At 43.7% G+C, this 18,717-nt stretch overlaps 1 protein-coding gene across 1 annotated transcript in view; it reads right to left on the bottom strand.

Moving 5' to 3' along the window:
- LOC310876130 (ADAMTS-like protein 1) overlaps positions 1-18,717 on the bottom strand; it is a 177,302-nt gene that overhangs the window by 95,018 nt on the left and 63,567 nt on the right. The window contains exon 2 of the mRNA XM_083789575.1: positions 9,329-9,451. Coding sequence (XP_083645701.1) covers positions 9,329-9,451 — 123 coding nt within the window. The remainder of the gene's footprint in view (positions 1-9,328; positions 9,452-18,717) is intronic.

Raw genomic sequence — 18,717 nt, 5'->3', positions numbered from 1 at the left:
TGGTGCTCATATAGTCACATATAGGTAGGTTAACGTCACATAGGTGAACACGGACATTGCTGTTCCTTGGAGTGGTTGCACCACTCCAAGGAACTGAGATCAGATTCTAAAAATGTCTATTACATCCTGACAGTTTCATTATTAACCCATTCTGACCTGAGATCAGATTCTAAAAGTGTCTTCGATTTTTCAAAAATAGCAGACCTACAAGCTCGTATCGCGCCACTCGGTGGCGCGATATGAGCTTGTAGATCTGCTATTTTTCAATAGCTAAAGCACAACATGATGCCAACACCAAAATGGGTGCCCGGTCAGAATGGGATATATACAGTATGTATTGTAGAGGCTGTAGGGTGGAAAGTTGCAAAAAGGAATGTGCTCAAAAAGCAGCCAGTAGCAGGCAATTATGCTATTTGCAATTATTCACTCAGTCATTAAGTCAGACACGCGCGTGCAGGCGCACGCACACACACACACACACACACAGACAGAAAGTTATGTGGCTGCAGTGGCATTAAGGCCTGCCATGGTTCCCTGAGTGTTTAACCTCAGGAGCGCCGCTCCAGTACCCACAATGCACTGGGGTGTCAGACCACATCAAGCCTGAGGGCTTATAAGAATGCGCTGCCACCGCATGGCGGGAGGCCACATGTTGATGAGCTAAGACAGAGCTGAGAGAGAGAAGGGAGAGAAGACAAGAAATAACTATGCATGGAGCTTCACACCAACATTAACCATGCAGCACTGATCACTGATCAGCACCAGAGGCCAATAATTAAGTCGGTGGAAAACGCCACAGAGCCAGAGGAGTCGAGTCAGACCAGGGCTTCACAAGAGAGGGAATTCAAAGAACGATGTCTGCCGATTCATTGCATGATGCGTTTGTTCTTTTTCGGGGGTTATAGGACATTGTCTATGAGAGTTTGTATGTCCGTCGAATTTATGAATAAATAAAAGATGAGTGTCCTTATACATTCCATCTGAAACGTTATCACGCCAACAGGGCACATTATGGAGCCAAGTATTAAAGAGAATGAAAAAATAACACCGACCTATAAAACATCCTCTCCAGATGCCAAAACCAACATGCCCGTCCCTTTTAATGGAGACAAATGAGGTGTTTAATTGGGTGAGACTCTTGTGCTTTTCCACCTGCTGCTGCCTGCACCCACAACACAGCTGGCAAAGAGCAGCTCCCCCCCATGCAACATGCGACTGGTTACGACCTGGCAACTTTGGCCAATAACACACACTTGTGGCTGGCTACTTGGCCCTGCACTGTCCCCACTTGACCAACCCCAATTACAGCCGAACGCTGACACCTCTCTGCTTGTCAAGTGGCGGGGGGTTCCCTACATCGGTTGCACTTGGTAGGGTCTTCAAAAACACATGGGCCCCCCCACCAGCCGCTTGCTGCTGCCTTAGGTGTAATTGACCATGTAAAAACACTGGAGGCCTCTAATGTGTGCTTGCCTGGCATGTGTCTAGGTGAGAGAGACAAGAGTGAGAAAGAGTGAAAGAGATGGACAGAGGGGAGAGAGAGAGAGAGAGAGAGAGAGAGAGAGAGGAAAAGAAAACCATGGAAAGAGAGAGAGATAGAAGTTAAGAGAACATTATGGAAAGAGAGAAAAGGAAAGAGAAAAGGAAAGAGAGAGTGGAGCAGCAGTGAGAGGGATAAAGGCCATAGCAGACGATCAAGAAAATGTAATGACACAGAAGAATGTGTTAAATGTTAAATTCCCCGTTCAATCAATCATCTAAATAAATAGATATAAATAAAATAAAATAATGACTGGGCAGTATACACTCCTATCCATGACATGGAGAGACATGTTAAAACTGGCAGAGTGGAAGTGTCTCTTTACTGCTGAGGACAGCTCTAATGACCGTCTTTACCTCCCCCTTTACTTTGACAAGAACAGCCCATAATAATTTAGCTCTAGGTGACAACACGTACGTCTCCCAGAATAGATATCAGCATGTCCGAAGCTGCCAGCGAAGTACTGGTGGTTCACAGAGCAATTAAAGTTAACAATTACAAGTACAACTGATATACGTATATATGTTTTTAAAGATTATGTTTGTACAGACACATGGCTCATGGCTTGAGCTGACCACAGGACATTGTTGGGATCCAATAGCATTCCTGTGCGTGACTGCAAACTCTAGCTACAGTGAGAAGGGGATACGTAGATGAGATACTGTTTTAATGTAAAATGTACTTTGCTAGCAGTGGTGGTGGTAACAAAGTATTTGTATTTTTGGATATGTATGACTTTCACTCACTATTCAAAGACAAATATTGTACCTTTGAGCCCATGCACTGGGCAAAAGTACCATGAATGAATTAACCACTTAAGCCCCATTTCAAATATAGTGACAATAGACAGATATACAAGATTATAACAAATTGTGAGCATTGTATGTATGTAGAACTGCTTTGATTGAGATTACATTTCAAATTTTCAATATGCCTACAGCAAAGCATGGATATTACATGGACAATGCATTTGTAATTTTTGTAGCATTCGCATGTACTTTATAATACTGAAAAGAACATTTCACTCATACTGTAGGTTGAGCAATAATATGTTTATACAGGAGTATAAACGTTGACTAAAGTACCGGGGTTGAGTACTTTCTCCACCACTGTTTGACAGACTGAAGGAAAGGTTGTTGAAGATGGCAAATAGGACATGAAGAGCCTTCTATATGAAAACACACCCATTAATAGCTTGGGTTAAATGGCAATTTGCTGCAACGTATTTCATTTCATTTCCAGAAGTACTATTTTAAGGTGTAGAATACGCACGCACACGCACACGCGCACGCACACACGCACACACACACACACACACACACACACACACACACACACACACACACACACACACACACACACACACACACACACACACACACACACACACACACACACACACTTGCATATCATATAAAACATCTTCATGAAAGGGACCACATACATGTACAATATCTGCAAGGAACTGACCACATTCATAATTATAAGACTTCCCTAAATGCTTTTTCCTTGAGAACTCTGCAAGTCATGGGGGTTCCTGGGGACAACTTTGATCTCTCTCGCTCTCTCTCTCTCTCTCTCTCTCTCTCTCTCAGCATATCATATCAGCTTAACTAAAACACATGTGTACAATCACACAAATGGTGCATCAGCACAAGTTAAACGCACTGCAGTGCACGCACGCACTACAGCGCACGCACGCACACTCGCTTGCTCACACGCACGCACGCACGCACGCACGCACGCACGCACGCACGCACGCACGCACGCACGCACGCACGCTAAATGAAGGATCACCTTTCAGTAACCCACTTTAAAGGACGTCTGATGACAGGATGATCCTATTTGCTGTCTAGACGGTAGCGGAGGCTGAGGAGAAAACCGTGTGGTGTGCGTCGTGGCGCCATGCATCTCTCCCTCTCCTTCTATCTCCCCTCATGTCGCTTTATCCGAGCCCCCCACCCCTCCCTCTCGATAATATAGACACCCCCCCCCCCCCCCCCTCCGACTCCCCGACTCTCAGTTTCTCCGATCTCACAATGTTCTTCTGAAGTTTGAGTTTTCTCTCGCTCTCATTCTGTCGCTCCGATCCGTCGTCCTTTCTTTCCCCTCTCCTTTAACCTATTTTGACCGGAAGGATTCTACAAAATGTCTAAATAAAGTTTAAGTCTAAGTTTTCTGAAAAAAAACTATGTTTCTATATGTCAGTCGTTCTCAAACATTTTCATATCAAGGACCCCCAAGATTATTATGTAATTGGCCGCCGACCCCCATCTGAAAATATGTTGTTCCAGTGACCTCCCCCAGAAGAATATATATTCAAAGATTTGCGGCACATATTCACCGTTTTTCAAAAATAGCAGACCTACAAGCGAGTGCCGCGCTACGAGCTTGTAGATCTGCTATTTTTCAATATCTAAAGTATGCTTAAAAACACCAAAAGGGGTTCCCGCCCGAAATGGGTTAATGTCTCTCTTTCTCTTTCCGCTGATGCCCGAGGACGGTAGTGAGAGCCGACAGAAGTCTAGCTGCCACCTGTAACGTCTCCCTCGGGGAACAGAAGCCCTTGTGTGGTCCACTCTCAGGTTTCCCCCCCATTGACCACAAACGGTGATAAAACAGTGACAGACTAGCTGTCTGCTAATTTGGTTTACATCACAATAAGCCCCGTAGACGTTAAATCTGAAAACCATCCCACGCCGAAATAACATTTCAACAGAAACAATGGAGAAACACGATATCTAACATAAATCCTATATCGTTCTATTGCGAGGAGCAGTATGTACATTGTGTACCAAGAGCCTGCGCTAGCTGGAAGATCTCCACTAGCGGTCTATATGCAAAAATTCGTCAAAACGTCAGATTTTGCGTAGGCTGGAGGGGATTTTTCGAGCGCAGAGACATAGCAACCTCTCGGTGCACAGAACGCACTGGGAAGTGTTCTCTCACGTCACGTTTCAGTGTAGTTCCCCATTAACTATTTGCATGTTCTCTGATATACAGTAAAGAAGTGCTTGAACAGTGCTGAGGCACTGCACAATAACACTCATTGTGTCAGGCATAAAAAAAAGAGGAGACTGGCAACAGCGCGGTCATAATAATGATGTTTACAATTATGTCATATGGCAAAATACAAAACATTCACCCTAACACAGCTTTATTATGTGTCAGGGTTTGTTTATTATGTCCGCTGACACACTGTTGTTGGACTCCTATGCGCTTGGCAACACTCAATATCACAACTCAAAGCAGAATGATTCTCAAATCTCACCAGATACAGTATACCAGCTCCCTCTGCCATTACAAAACAACCCTCCTTGGCAAGTTAGCCAGCAAAAACATTTTCATTTTGGGAGCGAACAATTCCTCTTATACTATCTTGGGGGACTGGTGCTACAAGGTGCTGGAAGGGAGGTCAGTTGTATTACCCCCACCCCCGCAGGCATATACTAACAGAGGATAAACCACTTGAGAGTGAAAGCACTTTTGGAGGCTGAAAACCACCTCCTGGGCTGCCTTGCTAATTAAGCTCTGTTTGGCTTGGCTCTGAAGTAGCCTTAATACTGAACAAAGATGTAACACAGAACGGCGATACGAGACCAAGAGGGGCTAAACTTGCTAAGTGGTGATAACAATCAGGAATGTGGCTCCTGGGAGCCTGTGGGGTCTTTCTATGGAGATCTGTGTGGGTTGGTTTGGCACTCATATATACTGTGGATAGCAGCAATGATGCACGGCCTTGAGGTGGATTTTTAGTATGAACAACAACTAAAGACTATACAATTGACAATATTTTCCATATGTTACATTGTCAAGATTAATCTACGCTATATACAGTAACCTGAATAAGCACTCCATCCATTGAGAATGATGCAGGCACTAACGCATTGGACGCATCACGCAATATAACATTTTGCTTTAAACTTTAACATCGTGAATCGTGCAAGTATTATGATCCTTTCAGAGTCAGAAAGCGCAATCTCATCCTCAGGTTATGAATACTGCCGCGCGGGGAACACTTTCCAGCTTATATACGCTGGGTGCTCTTTGTTAATGGGGAATTTCTCCCCAACCCTTTTTTACAAAAGTAAGTTGATAATTATGTACCAAAAAATAAAAATAAAATAAAAAATAAAAAGATATTGGAGCTGCTATTGGAGCCGCTCCTTCAGTTTCTCCTGGAGGGGGTCTAACGCTACAACTCAATTGCGCAATTGTTTTTTGTTAACATCTGTTCTAGATGATGTGACAGCAACACTCCATGCATTGTTTTTTTTTTTTTTTAAGATATTTTTTTGCGGCTTACGCCTTTATTGATTTTTTAAGGGATAGAAAGTAGGCTGACAGGAAACGGGAGAGAGATGGGGGGATGACATGCGGTAAAGGCCGTGTCGGGTCCGGGAGTCGAACCCGCGGCACACCGCGACTGGATCACCAGTCTGGTGCCCAGACCGTTACGCTACGGCCTGGGCCCACTCCATGCATTGTTGACACTGCACTCTTCCTGGTCTACGTGAGCTGACGTTTCCCAAAGAAATTCCCCAAGATATCACTGGTGGCGACATGATTTCTCTTGTTCGCAACAAGCTACATGGGATCACAATAGTGAGTGCTGACTAATGCAGAGCAAACTGTAGGCCTACTAGGCCAAAGGAATCACATTATTTCAATGTTGAGATTAATGAACGTCCCCCTTTGGGAATAACCCTCTTCAGGAAAGCAACAATGCGGGCACGGTGGTACAGTTGGTAGTGCTGTCGCCTCACAGCTAGAAGGTCCTGGGTTCGATTCCCACTCGGGGCGCTGTGGGTGCTGGCGGCGTGTTTCCTCCTCCGCGTCATCAGTGCCCATACCCGAAGGCGGGGTTGGCGAAAGGGCCTTTCTGTGTGGAGTTTACCCTAGGGTAGGTACCCTCACAAAAACATGCTGTACTCCTGGTCTCTAAACTGCCTCCCCCTGGCCAGCCGGGGCACCTGATGGAGGGGAAAGGAACTGGTTGGAATAACGTGTTCCTTCCACACGCTATACGTCCAACCAGAGAAACTCCCCCCTGTCAGGTGTAAAGGAGCAACTTGGACACTCAAGCATGAAGGAAGCATGAGTTAAGTCCGTTGCTCTCCCCAGGTTGGCGGAGGGTGTGTAGAGCCCAGGATCACATTAGATGATTGACACAGGGGTGAAAAATGGGTTACAAAATCGTGGGATAAAAAATATATATATAAAAAAAAAGGAAAGCAACAATGCGTCAAGTTACAAAAAATGTCCGTTTTGGTTTCCCCTTTCCATGTTGTACAGTATGTACGGTGCCAAGGTATCTTATTTGCACCTGTGGCAATTTGGCAATGCATGAAATGCATAAAGGTCTGCACCAATCTGTCAGTGTTCAAGCAGCACCCTTTGATCCTTTCCGAGGTCAAACCGCGGGTCAAATGTAATTTCCCTTTTATTTGATTACTGTTCAAAAGGGGTGAGAGTGGCGTTGAATATTCAATTGGTAAGGTGAAGAGGGGTCATTCGCTCAAGCGTGGAAGCACTCGTGTTGTGGCCAGCGGAAGGAGAGAAGGGTCAGTCTTGTGGTCAATCACTTGTGAGGGGAAGTATACAAACGCATGCACGCACAGACACACACACACACACACACACACACGCATGCACACACACACACACACGCAAACGGCACAAAGAAGCACAATTAGGCAAGATAAATAAATGCAATCATCATAGCCTGTGTTCTCACTGCCCTCGAAACACATGCTAAACATCAGGGGATGCTGGCGTCTTCAGTACTCATTTGTTCCTTTGTCTCCGCTGCTTACTTAAGAATATAGAGTTCCCTCCATTTATACAATCAATTGTCAGCAACAACAGAAAATTGCAACGAGCACATTGATTTCTTCAGTTCTAGTTTGCTGTGAATGTTACAGCACCACTCAAACACTAAAGTAAATTAAACTTGAACAGATTCAACGCTATAATAATTGTTATTGGGAGCGGTTGCATGGATGTCTAAGTGCTGTGATGAAGGCATGGAGTCGCAGTAACAGCGGCCCCCCAGTTATATAAGACGAAGTAAGTAAGGCCTGATTTAGTTGTGAGTCGGTGTCAAGCACTGAAAATAGAAGAAGATCTACAGTACATCATCTACTTGTAGATCAGCTATTTTCGGCATGCAACACATGCGCAAAGTATAAATTAGGCTTAAGTGAACCTGTGTGGGAGACGAATGAGACTTCAATAATGCTGACGGAACAAGAGCAAAGGGATGCAAAGAGGTGTGCGCGCGTGTGTGTGTGCGTGCGTGCGGAGAAAGAGAGAGATAGAGAGAGTTAATATGCGTGGTTCTGCATGAGTTGCCATGTTCAGCTTCAAGTAAACCAACAACCCCTCCCAGAGTCCCTCCGAGTCCGACATTATTCACTTGTGTTCATTACCGAGGCGTAACATGGCTGCAAAATGTTTCCTCGCCCGTTTGGCGTGCATGCGAGCTACAGTAATGTCATCGCAGTGCTACAGATGCATCCACTCAGCATGGGGAACGGCTTGTCCTACACTTAACCCATTTAGACCTAAGTTCGATTCTACAAATGTCTTCTAAATCATGACAGTTTTCAGAGAATACAAACTGTTTCTATATCAGTGGTTCTCAAACTATTACATGTCAAGGTCAAGGACCCCCAAAATGATATGTACTTGGCCACCGACCACACCATCTGAAAATATGTAGTTCCAGGGACCCCCCCCCCCCTCCCAGAATTCTTGATAAAAAAAGCTTCTAATATATTATTTAACTATTTAACACTATTAAGGCAACCGGCCGGTTCCACACGGTGCACAAGGTGCCCTTTTTTCACTGGAGCACCTGCCACTCTAAATGTCTGTGCATGCCACTGAACGCAGTTGATTGATGGGGGAGGGCTGACAAGACTTACGTCTTGAGGTGACATGGTCGCAAAGCAATGAATCATCCATGAAGGCTGGTGCCAACTAGCTCACGCTAATGACATACCCACTGTCACACCCTTTGCCTGACAACCACGACATGCAAGACTTGCCAGCTACGTTGGCACTCATCCTAAATAGCACAAGGGCCGATCTACATCTGTATTGGTCGGGACACTGTATACAGTAATCCAAATCATCAGGATCAGTTTTTCCACACAAGGAAAACAATCGTAAGGTCATCATTAAAACAGAACAGACAGTCCTCCTACTTTTGATTGCCAACAGGTAAAAAACCCATTGAGAACTGAGACCAGGTTCTACAAATGTCTACTAAATCATGACAGTTTTCTGTATCAGACTTTTCATGTCAAGGACTCCCAAAGTTATGTGTATAATTTGTCCTCCAAACCCCATCTGAAAATATGTTGTTCCAGGGAAGATATGAGTTAAAGAAGATTCTAACAAGCTTGTAGATCTGCTATTTTTCGACATCTAAAGTTTGACAAACATGTAAAAAGAACCACCGCTCATCCGCTGAAAAAACTTGAAAGAGGTGCTGGAGCCACAAAGGGAACATGGGAAAAATAAAGCGAAGCTCCACACACTCAGATCTGCACACAATCAATGTATTTATTTAGCAAGCTTTCTACTGAAGAAGGTCAGTAGACCGAAAGCTTGCTAAATAAATACATTGATTGTGCGCAGTCTGAGTGTGCGGAGCTTCTAAAGTTGAAAATGTCGCTTAAAGTGGTTAAAAATATATGAGGTGACAAAGATGCATCCTAAATGGGTTAAACTCACAGCTGCGCTAAACAGAGTAGACGAGTAGACAATGTTTTCACTCACCGGGTCTTCTGGCTTTTGGTTGGTCGGGCCGTCTGGAAGAGGCTCCTCTGGGAGGTGGTCACGGCGAATCAGGGTGAACTCTCGGATGAACACCGCCCCGCCATCATTGGCCTGCGCTCCGACCTGGGGAAGAAAAAAGAGCACATATAGGGATGGAGCTCGATACCAGATACCTGAAAAAAAAAAAAAAAAACAGATAACAAGCTTATTGAGTACTCGGTATCAATAAGCCTTGTGCTTATCAAGCCTGTTATCAAGCACAGGGCATGCATTCTCTTGGTCTCTTAGTTGACACAATGTCAATACTCATTATCATAACCACATTGCCGTTATTACACAGACATATAATTTGTATAATGCCACATTAAAATACACTTTTGAATCTCTTTTTTTTGTTATGCATCTGCTTTTATTTTATTTTTCTTCTTTTCTTTTGTACAGGGTTAACTATTATTCAGATATATTCAAGAATCCTTATATTAACCATCATTAGAATCTGGGTTGGCCGTATGTCCCCTACATAACAATGTCATCGAGTCCTCTCCTGCTTGGGACCTGTTTTTGATTTCATTGGTCCTCTCTGGTCATTCTTCACCGTCTCATCTAAATAGATTTAAATCTCTACATGATTCCCTATAAAACCATCTAAATAAATCTAAATCTCTACACGATTCCCTATAAAACCCATCTAAATAAATCTAAATCTCTACACGATTCCCTATAAAACCCATCTAAAAAAATCTAAATCTCTACACGATTCCCTATAAAACCCATCTAAATAAATCTAAATCTCTACACGATTCCCTATAAAACCATCTAAATGAATCTAAATCTCTACACGATTCCCTATAAAACCCATCTAAATAAATCTAAATCTCTACACGATTCCCTATAAAACCATCTAAATAAATCTAAATCTCTACACGATTCCCTATAAAACCCATCTAAATAAATCTAAATCTCTACACGATTCCCTATAAAACCCATCTAAATAAATCTAAATCTCTACACGATTCCCTATAAAACCCATCTAAATAAATCTAAATCTCTACACGATTCCCTATAAAACCCATCTAAATAAATCTAAATCTCTACACGATTCCCTATAAAACCCATCTAAATAAATCTAAATCTCTACACGATTCCCTATAAAACCAGAGGAAATCTCTTGTAAATGCCTTATATAACATGATGCTTCCAGTGGATCCCAATCGCGCTTCACTGACTGTGAAATCAACTTTAGCTCGCTCCGTTAAGACAGACTGTTACCCAGCATTCTCTCTCCAACCAATATCAGTACTGTATATTTTGGAGAGAGGAGCCTTGTGGGGCCCCCCTTTAGGGGCCCCCCTTTAGAGAATCCATACTAAAACTGGTGTTTATGTTCGCCACGGTTTATTTGCCTCACTTTGCTGTCTTTGGTTCCCACCCTCCACTGCACCTCCATGATCCCTCCTGGCATTGGGTTCTGATGGGACCGTTTGGACAGTGGTGGGGAAAAACTACTCAAATGGACAGATGTACTCTGTTACAAGTAGCAGTCCCCGTGTTCAAAATGTACCCGAGTAAAGGTCAAAAGGTATCGGCATCAAAATGTATTTAAAGTAAAGGTCCCTGCGCGTTTTTTCGGATTTTTCGCGACGTTTCTCCATCGGTTTTCCGAAAAACACGTCCAGTGTGCAGCCACCTTTTGGCTACTAAAAGTAAAAGTACTCATATTGCAGAATGTCCCATTTCACAAGTTCGACGAAATGTATATATATATATATATAGGGGTTGAAGTGGTTCATGTATGTTTTCTAATCAAAAATTTAATTCTCCAAAATAACTATTAACTAAAAGAAATGTAATGAAGTAAAAAGTAAAAAAATTGGCTCTGAGACGTAGTAGAGTACAGTACAAGTAAAAAAGTATTGGAAATATTCAAGTAAAGTACAAATAACTCAAATACAACAAGTACTTGAGTAAATAATGTACTTAGTTACTTTTCCACCACTGCGTTTGGACGGGTGGTGCATGGTGGTTTAGGAGCCCCAGTGGAAGGCAGTTCATATCAGATGATGCAGTATAACCCACAAGATGGGGGGGGGGGGGGGTTATCTGGGCCCAGGCCCATTAGCAACACAGCAGGACTTCGTTCTCAAGGATGCAGGAAACTCAGGGTGCCGGGGGGGGGGGGGGGGGGGCTCTCCTCAGCTGCTATCCCTGGGTCATAAACACCCCTGTAATGACCCGGGTCAACTGCCTGCCTCCGGGGCCTGTGCCAAGACAGATTTGAGGAGGGAATTCATGCGAGTATAGCTGGATGAGGGCTTTTTTTTGGGGGGGGGGGGGGGGGGGGTATACTTGAATGTTCTTCAGGGGGTGCTGAGGGGGGAAAAGGGGGTTGTGGGAGGGGGGAGGTTACAGATTTGAGTGTAGAAAAAATTAAATGACGGTAAAGTGCTGCTAAGCAACAGTGCTCTAAACAACACACGGCAGTGTGGGAAAAGGGGGCCGCAGAAGTGGCCATTTTAAACGTGACAAATCGAATCGGTGCTAATGCCCCTCAACTCAGCACCACGGAGTCACGGTCACTTAGGCTCACTTCTTTTACCATAGTAAACGCTGCATTCGTGGTCTGGAGAGGGCAGTTGTTCCCCATAGAACTTATACTGTAGACATCTTCGAAACAAGCACATGTTTCCTTTTCCCCCCCCTTCTAAGACAGTTAGAAGGGGGAGAAGGAGGAAAAAAAACATTCCATAGACAAATGTATACAGTAGCAATGCGCACAAATGTTAGGGTTACAACACGGGGTACGATATGTCTGCTAAATTAATTCCCTGCTATGCTTCACTACACCATATACTATCAACGTAATACTAAGTACAACTCTTTCACACATAGCAACCCAGCTGTGCCAATACTTGGCATTGCTAGCCTTGGATTATTATATATTTGTTATTTTTTTTAAATCGAACAAAACCACTAAGCACTGATTATTTCATATCACAGATAGTCCGAAATTTGGTATATTTAATGTTTTATTGGCCTAAAATATTGTCTATATAAATATATTCATGAATCCACTTGCTGACCGGCTGTCGGTATTGGATTTCTTGTGACCCTACCATTAACATCCAATGGCAGGTAATGTCAAACGTTCCTTTTGCATGCAACATAAAACTAGGGGGTTTTCAACATTCTGAATCCATTCCAAGCATTAGTTTTGCACACAATACACTCCTTGGGCTAAAAACAGCCATAGCCACTTGCCCAAAATCTATATATAAAATAATTCAAATGGCCTGCACTTGATTATTGTTACACTCTAAATACAGTATATTGGTAGAATTATAAGCTTCCATTCCTTCCTGGTCAAATTATCCTGAAAATCTAACTGGATATTGCGTCGACACACAAGAGGATGATGTATGAGTGGGTTAAATGATTTAAGCATTTATATTTGACTTCACGTGTCTGACGTGTATCTGGCTCTGCTGCCCCTTGGCTCCGTTTGCTTGTGCAACGTTTTTAATTTTAACCCATTCTGAACGGGCACCCATTTTGGTGTTGGCATCATGTCGTGCTTTAGCTATTGAAAAATAGCAGATCTACAAGCTCATATCGCGCCACCGAGTGGCGCGATACGAGCTTGTAGGTCTGCTATTTTTTGAAAAATCGAAGAACGACTGACATTTTTTAGAATCTGATCTCAGGTCAGAATGGGTTCATCAGACCAGTGTGTGTCCGGCGGAAACCTCGTATGAATCTGATCTCAGGTCAGAATGGGTTAAGCATCGCTGGCAAAGACGACACACCGGCGAGAGGGTGGCGATGACGACGACGGGTTGATTCCAAATGGCCTGAATCAGACGCAGGGACGTGCACACATAGACATCAAAGGGGGCTTCAGCCCCTGGCCTTTTTTTACCCCGTCTGTAAAACAAGTGTCCTTTCCAGACCACGATTTACTAATGGCACAGGAAATGCAAAAATGACACTCCTCTCAGCATGCCACATGCTGGAAGGAAGGCAGCATTCAGGAGAATTGCTTCCCCCCCCACCCCCCCCCCCCCCCCCCCCGAAGTCTCCTGAACCTGAACGCAGCATTTTGCGTTGAATAAATTTGTTTGGAAATCCATGTCGTTACACACCACATCTCCACTAGCTAAAGAGTGCTACAGTAGGTTGTGCCCCAAAAATAGTTGAGAGCTTGTAGATGTTGCTGTTTTCATCCTTCTTCTTACAGTACATGATTGCAGCCCCTGCCTCTCGAACACTCTCTGCACGTCCCTGAATCAGACACACAACAACAGCAGCAGCAGCAGCAGCAGGCTGCGATCCGGGAAGAGGAACTTTCCCATTTTTCTGTTGCTTTCAATTTGCCAGTTAAATGCGTTCGTTCGCCCAAGTACTTACAGACCAAGAGGTCATTAACCCATTCTGACCTGAGATCAGATTCTAAAAATGTCTATTACATCCTGACAGTTTCATTATTAACCCATTCTGACCTGACATCAGATTCTAAAAGTGTCTTCGATTTTTCAAAAATAGCAGACCTACAAGCTCGTATTCAGGTGTGTAGCTGCATTCAAGCTCATAACTAGGCTTAATAGGCTAGGCTTAATCGCTGAGCATCACTGGTCATGGTTACTTAACACTCATGGACAGAGCAGCAGCGGGGACGATGAATCAGTCGGATTAATGAAGACGTCATGCTGGGGTGGGCTCCTCACAGCTGCTGGGGGATACCCTGCAGTGCAGTATGAATCTATAGATGGCTTGGAAATAGGTTGTATGTTCACTCATTGTCTCCACCAGGCCGAAGGCATGGGGGGAGAGTATGTTTTGCACTCCGTCCGTCCGTCCGTCCGTCCGTCCGTGTGTCCGTCCGTGTGTGTGTCCGTGAGCAGCTAATCTCCGGCACCGTTAACCCGGTCGATGCCAAATTTTGCACACACACTCCCTGGATGCCAACGATGAACCTCTGCCCCAAAATTTCCAGAACGGCCTGTTATAGCGCCACCAGGAGGCCGCTTTGTGCAAAACAAGTTTTTGCACAGTACACCTACAGATTTTGTCCAAACATCACGCAAATTGGTACACAGTCTCTCTAGTTCACATCTGGCTTTTAGAGCGCCACCAGGAGGCCGACTTTTGTAAAACACATTTTTGGATATTACTCCTCCGGATTTTGTCCAAAAATCCCGCAAATCGTTACACAGTATCTCCATAGTCATGTGCTCAAGACGGATGTGTCTGATATTTCATATTCCATCCTAATTGGCTAACATTGGCTTTCAAATTTTGCAGGATTGGCCTGTTTTGAACAAAAAGCCTCAAATCATGAACACAGCGTGCAATTTGACGTGAAATCTTTCACGCACTTTCCTACTAGGCTGAGGAATATAGCCCACCCATTTCACATTGGCCTGTTAAAGCGCCACCAACAGGTGGATTGTGCATGCGTGCGATCAACACGGATCTGCACCATTTCCCATATTCCATTCTGATTGGCAAAGATTGGAACAAACAAACAATAAACATGTTTATATTACTCCTAAACATTCCTATCCTCCTGGTGGAGAACTGTGCCCAGAAGGGCACTTTTTCTAGTTATGTACTGTATTTGGGGGGTAAAGGGGCTCGTTTCAATATAATGGCTATATAGGGTTTGTGGCACTGTGAATGTGTTCATGTTTGCAGAGGCAAGAATAGCCAGTAGGCCTTCTTCATCCAAACGGCTAATGTTATGAGCTAACTGGAGCTACAGGCTAGGAGGTTGTGCAGAGAAACATACAAACTGCCAGGTGCTTGTTGCACCTGGCAGTTTGACACGCGTGTCATTCTTGTTGTAGTAACGTGGCATTCTGAGCGTGGCGTTGAAGGCATTCTGAGCGGGGGTGACTCTCTGCGACTGCCAGTCATCGTGCCTAAACCTCATCTCCGCCGCCAACTAAAGCTTCGCTCACACTACAGGATAATGGGGAAGGTTTTTGGGGTCTAGAAATGCCCCTCCTGACGATCGCAGGGGCATTGCGTCATGTCCGAGGCTGGTATCTGCCCAGATGGTCCCACAGTGTGAGCACAGCTTAGGTTGACTGTATTTCTCTTCATTGTTTATGTATAGGGGACACGCCCTAGCTGCTCCCAATTTCCCATCCATGTGGATGTCCACCAAGGCACGTCCCTCGAGACACCACAGTCCTCTATGGTATTAATTTTTGTAATTACTACTCAGGAAATGGATAAATAATGTGAAAATGGTACGTAAAAGATATGGAATTTCAAGTTTTCCTCCCAAACAGTGACAATTTCCTACATACCCCCCTCCCCACACACACACACACACACACACACACACACACACACACACACACACACACACACACACACACACACACACACACACACACACACACACACACACACACACACACACACACAGCTGTAATGCATGCTGGAAACGGCTATAATAAGGAGTCCCGGCCATCCATCATGGGCAGAAGCAATGTTCAGGGAAACAAATGCATTTGTGTCTCTTAAAGTGGGTGTGATGGAAGATATTATGTCAGCTCCAGTCTTCTACTTTTTCTATACTAGTCACTTGGAAGCACAGCTAGGACTGAAAGACAAATCTTAAAAACATTTCCGATCGCTGTGTGATGTCCATGTTTTGATCTCAGGCGTGCGTGTGTGCGTGCGTGCGTGTGTGCGTGCGTGCGTGTTGTATAACAAACCATATGCTTAGTTGAGAGATTAACACTAGCAGATTTAGCTTGGGGCGAGCCAGTTAACGCACTCTGCTTTTTAGTAATTTTATATTTTATTATTTTGCAACGCCTGCTTCAGAGTCACAGATTATGCTATTATGCTATGGCCCATAGCACTTACCCTAACCCCTTAGATAGCATTTCAGTTGGCTTAGATAGCAGTTGACGCAGACTTCTAGCATGTTATGTAGACAGCACTATAATTGTATTGTATTATAGTCATAGCACGCCATAGTACATATGTATAGCATAGTAGTAAATATGTATAGTTTATATGTATAGTGTATGTATAGTTTCATTATATAGATATTCCACTGTTACTTTCTTAGCTTACGCAAATACGCATGTTTCATGATAAATGCTTTTATGTGATGTATTCCCATGCTTTTGTTCTTGCTTAAATGTAAGTCGCTCTGGATTAAGAGCGTCTGCTAAATGCCTAAATTGTAAATTGTAAATTGTAAATTGTATGACATCCAGTTTATGCATGGACAGATGATTTTTTTTTCTTTTTTTGCAGAAATACAGCTCCAGCTGCATTTTCTTTCATATTCCCAGTTCTACCTCATCTCAAACCATATTTTTTCTCTTGTGTTAAACTGTTAACCCTTTTTGGTTACAGATTGGCTACATATTACTGTCGGCAACTGTACTGTTCACTTGCTGACAGCAGATGCACACCTGTAAAATGTTTATATGGCTTCTTAGACAATATAATACATTATTATAGCCATTGAAAATACTTATTTCTGGTCAGGTGTGTGAGATATTAAGCTTCATGTAACCATAACAAACGGTAATAAACAATATTCCACACTAGTAAAAGTGCTAAGTGACCGTGGTATAAGTGTGCTAATACTCTCCAAGGTGTCCTGATATGAGGAAAAAAAGTTGGACTTGGTACTGGAGGGGATTCTTCACCACAGTCTGTCTCGTGTTATTTTCGAATATTGGGACAACCCGTCAAGCATTTTCACTTTAAACGCTTTACACTTATTTAGTTTAGAGATGATGGGAACAGGGACACCCTGAGAGTCTGTAGGGCGTCCTCTCCTCCATGCATGTCACATCCGTTATGCCACTCCAGGACAAGAGGCAGACAGACAGCTCTGCTAGCGACGCCCATGTGCCTCCATGTTGCTACACGAACACTGCACTGCTCCGAGCCATGTAATCGTCTAATGACCTTCTCCATCGCTGCCGGGTACACACAGCAGGAAGAACTGGCATGTTTCAGGAAGGGACGCCATAGTCTGTGGGGACGGATGTGTCCGGATGTCTTCCTCAGCCCCAACCCCCTCCCTGCACGCACTGAAGAATCTGATCTCAGGTCAGAATGGGTTAATCAGACCAGTGTGTGTCCAGTGGAAAACTCGTATGAATCTGATCTCAGGTCAGAATGGCGTTTAACTAAGGACAAACATTAAACCCGTGTATCAAAAAGCATCAAAAGTAGCAGATCTACAAGCTCACGCAGGAAAAACAACAACAAGACAAAAAGTTCAAATATGTAGATTGAGAGGTTTCTGCCCGACAGCAACATAATACAATAATAAGCCATTTTGGTGTTAGCATCATGTTATGCTTTTTTTTTAGAATCTGATTTCAGGTCAGAATGGAAAACTGTCAGGACGTAGAAGAATTTTTTTAGAATCTGATCTCAGGTCAGAATGGTAAACTGTCAGGATGTAGAAGACATTTTTTTTAACCTGATTTCAGGTCAGAATGGAAAACTGTCAGGACGTAGAAGACATTTTTTAGAATCTGATCTCAGGTCAGAATGGAAAACTGTCAGGACGTAGAAGACATTTTTTTTAATCTGATCTCAGGTCAGAATGGAAAACTGTCAGGACGTAGAAGACATTTTTTAGAATCTGATCTCAGGTCAGAATGGTAAACTGTCACGACGTAGAAGACATTTTTTAGAATCTGATCTCAGGTCAGAATGGTAAACTATCAGGACGTAGAAGACATTTTTTAGAATCTGATCTCAGGTCAGAACGGGTTAAATACAATAATTCCATGACATCGGGGGTATCACTGCCAGCCCCAGTGCCTTCGGGGCGTGTTTGTTTTACTGCCCCGTGCCCCGCCCGGGAAGTCACATGGGCGAGGTGTGCGATACGACCTGCCCCGAGTGACGGCGTTTGGGCAAGGAATAAATGCATTCGCCATGTATCCGAAGGAAGTCTAATCCAATCATTTTTAGATTTCTCCAGTTTAATCCTGAGTTTAAGTTTTGTTGTTTTCAAGATCTGATTTTAGGCATGTTTAAGCCTCCAGGAAAATCCGTGTTGAGGTTCTTAATCCACTGTTTTTCATTAAAATGTCTTTGTCCTACTGTCCAGTTGGGATTGTGTTGAAGTCCAGCGCATTTTAGAGCTTCAATGCCATGAGCCATGAAATGTTGCACAAACCTTGTGGTTGTCTTTTTTCCATTGTTAATATTGTACCTGTGTTGTCCCAGCCTTGTACCCATTGTTTTACAAGCTGTACAGCCACACACACACACACACACACACACACACACACACACACACACACACACACACACACACACACACACACACACACACACACACACACACACACACACACACACACACACACACACACACACACACACACACA

This window comes from Protomyctophum parallelum, assembly GCF_964188405.1.
Source record: "Protomyctophum parallelum genome assembly, chromosome: 18".
Lineage (NCBI taxonomy): Eukaryota > Metazoa > Chordata > Actinopteri > Myctophiformes > Myctophidae > Protomyctophum > Protomyctophum parallelum.
Note: the sequence above shows the minus strand (reverse complement) of the source record. Positions and strands in the feature narration are given on the sequence as shown.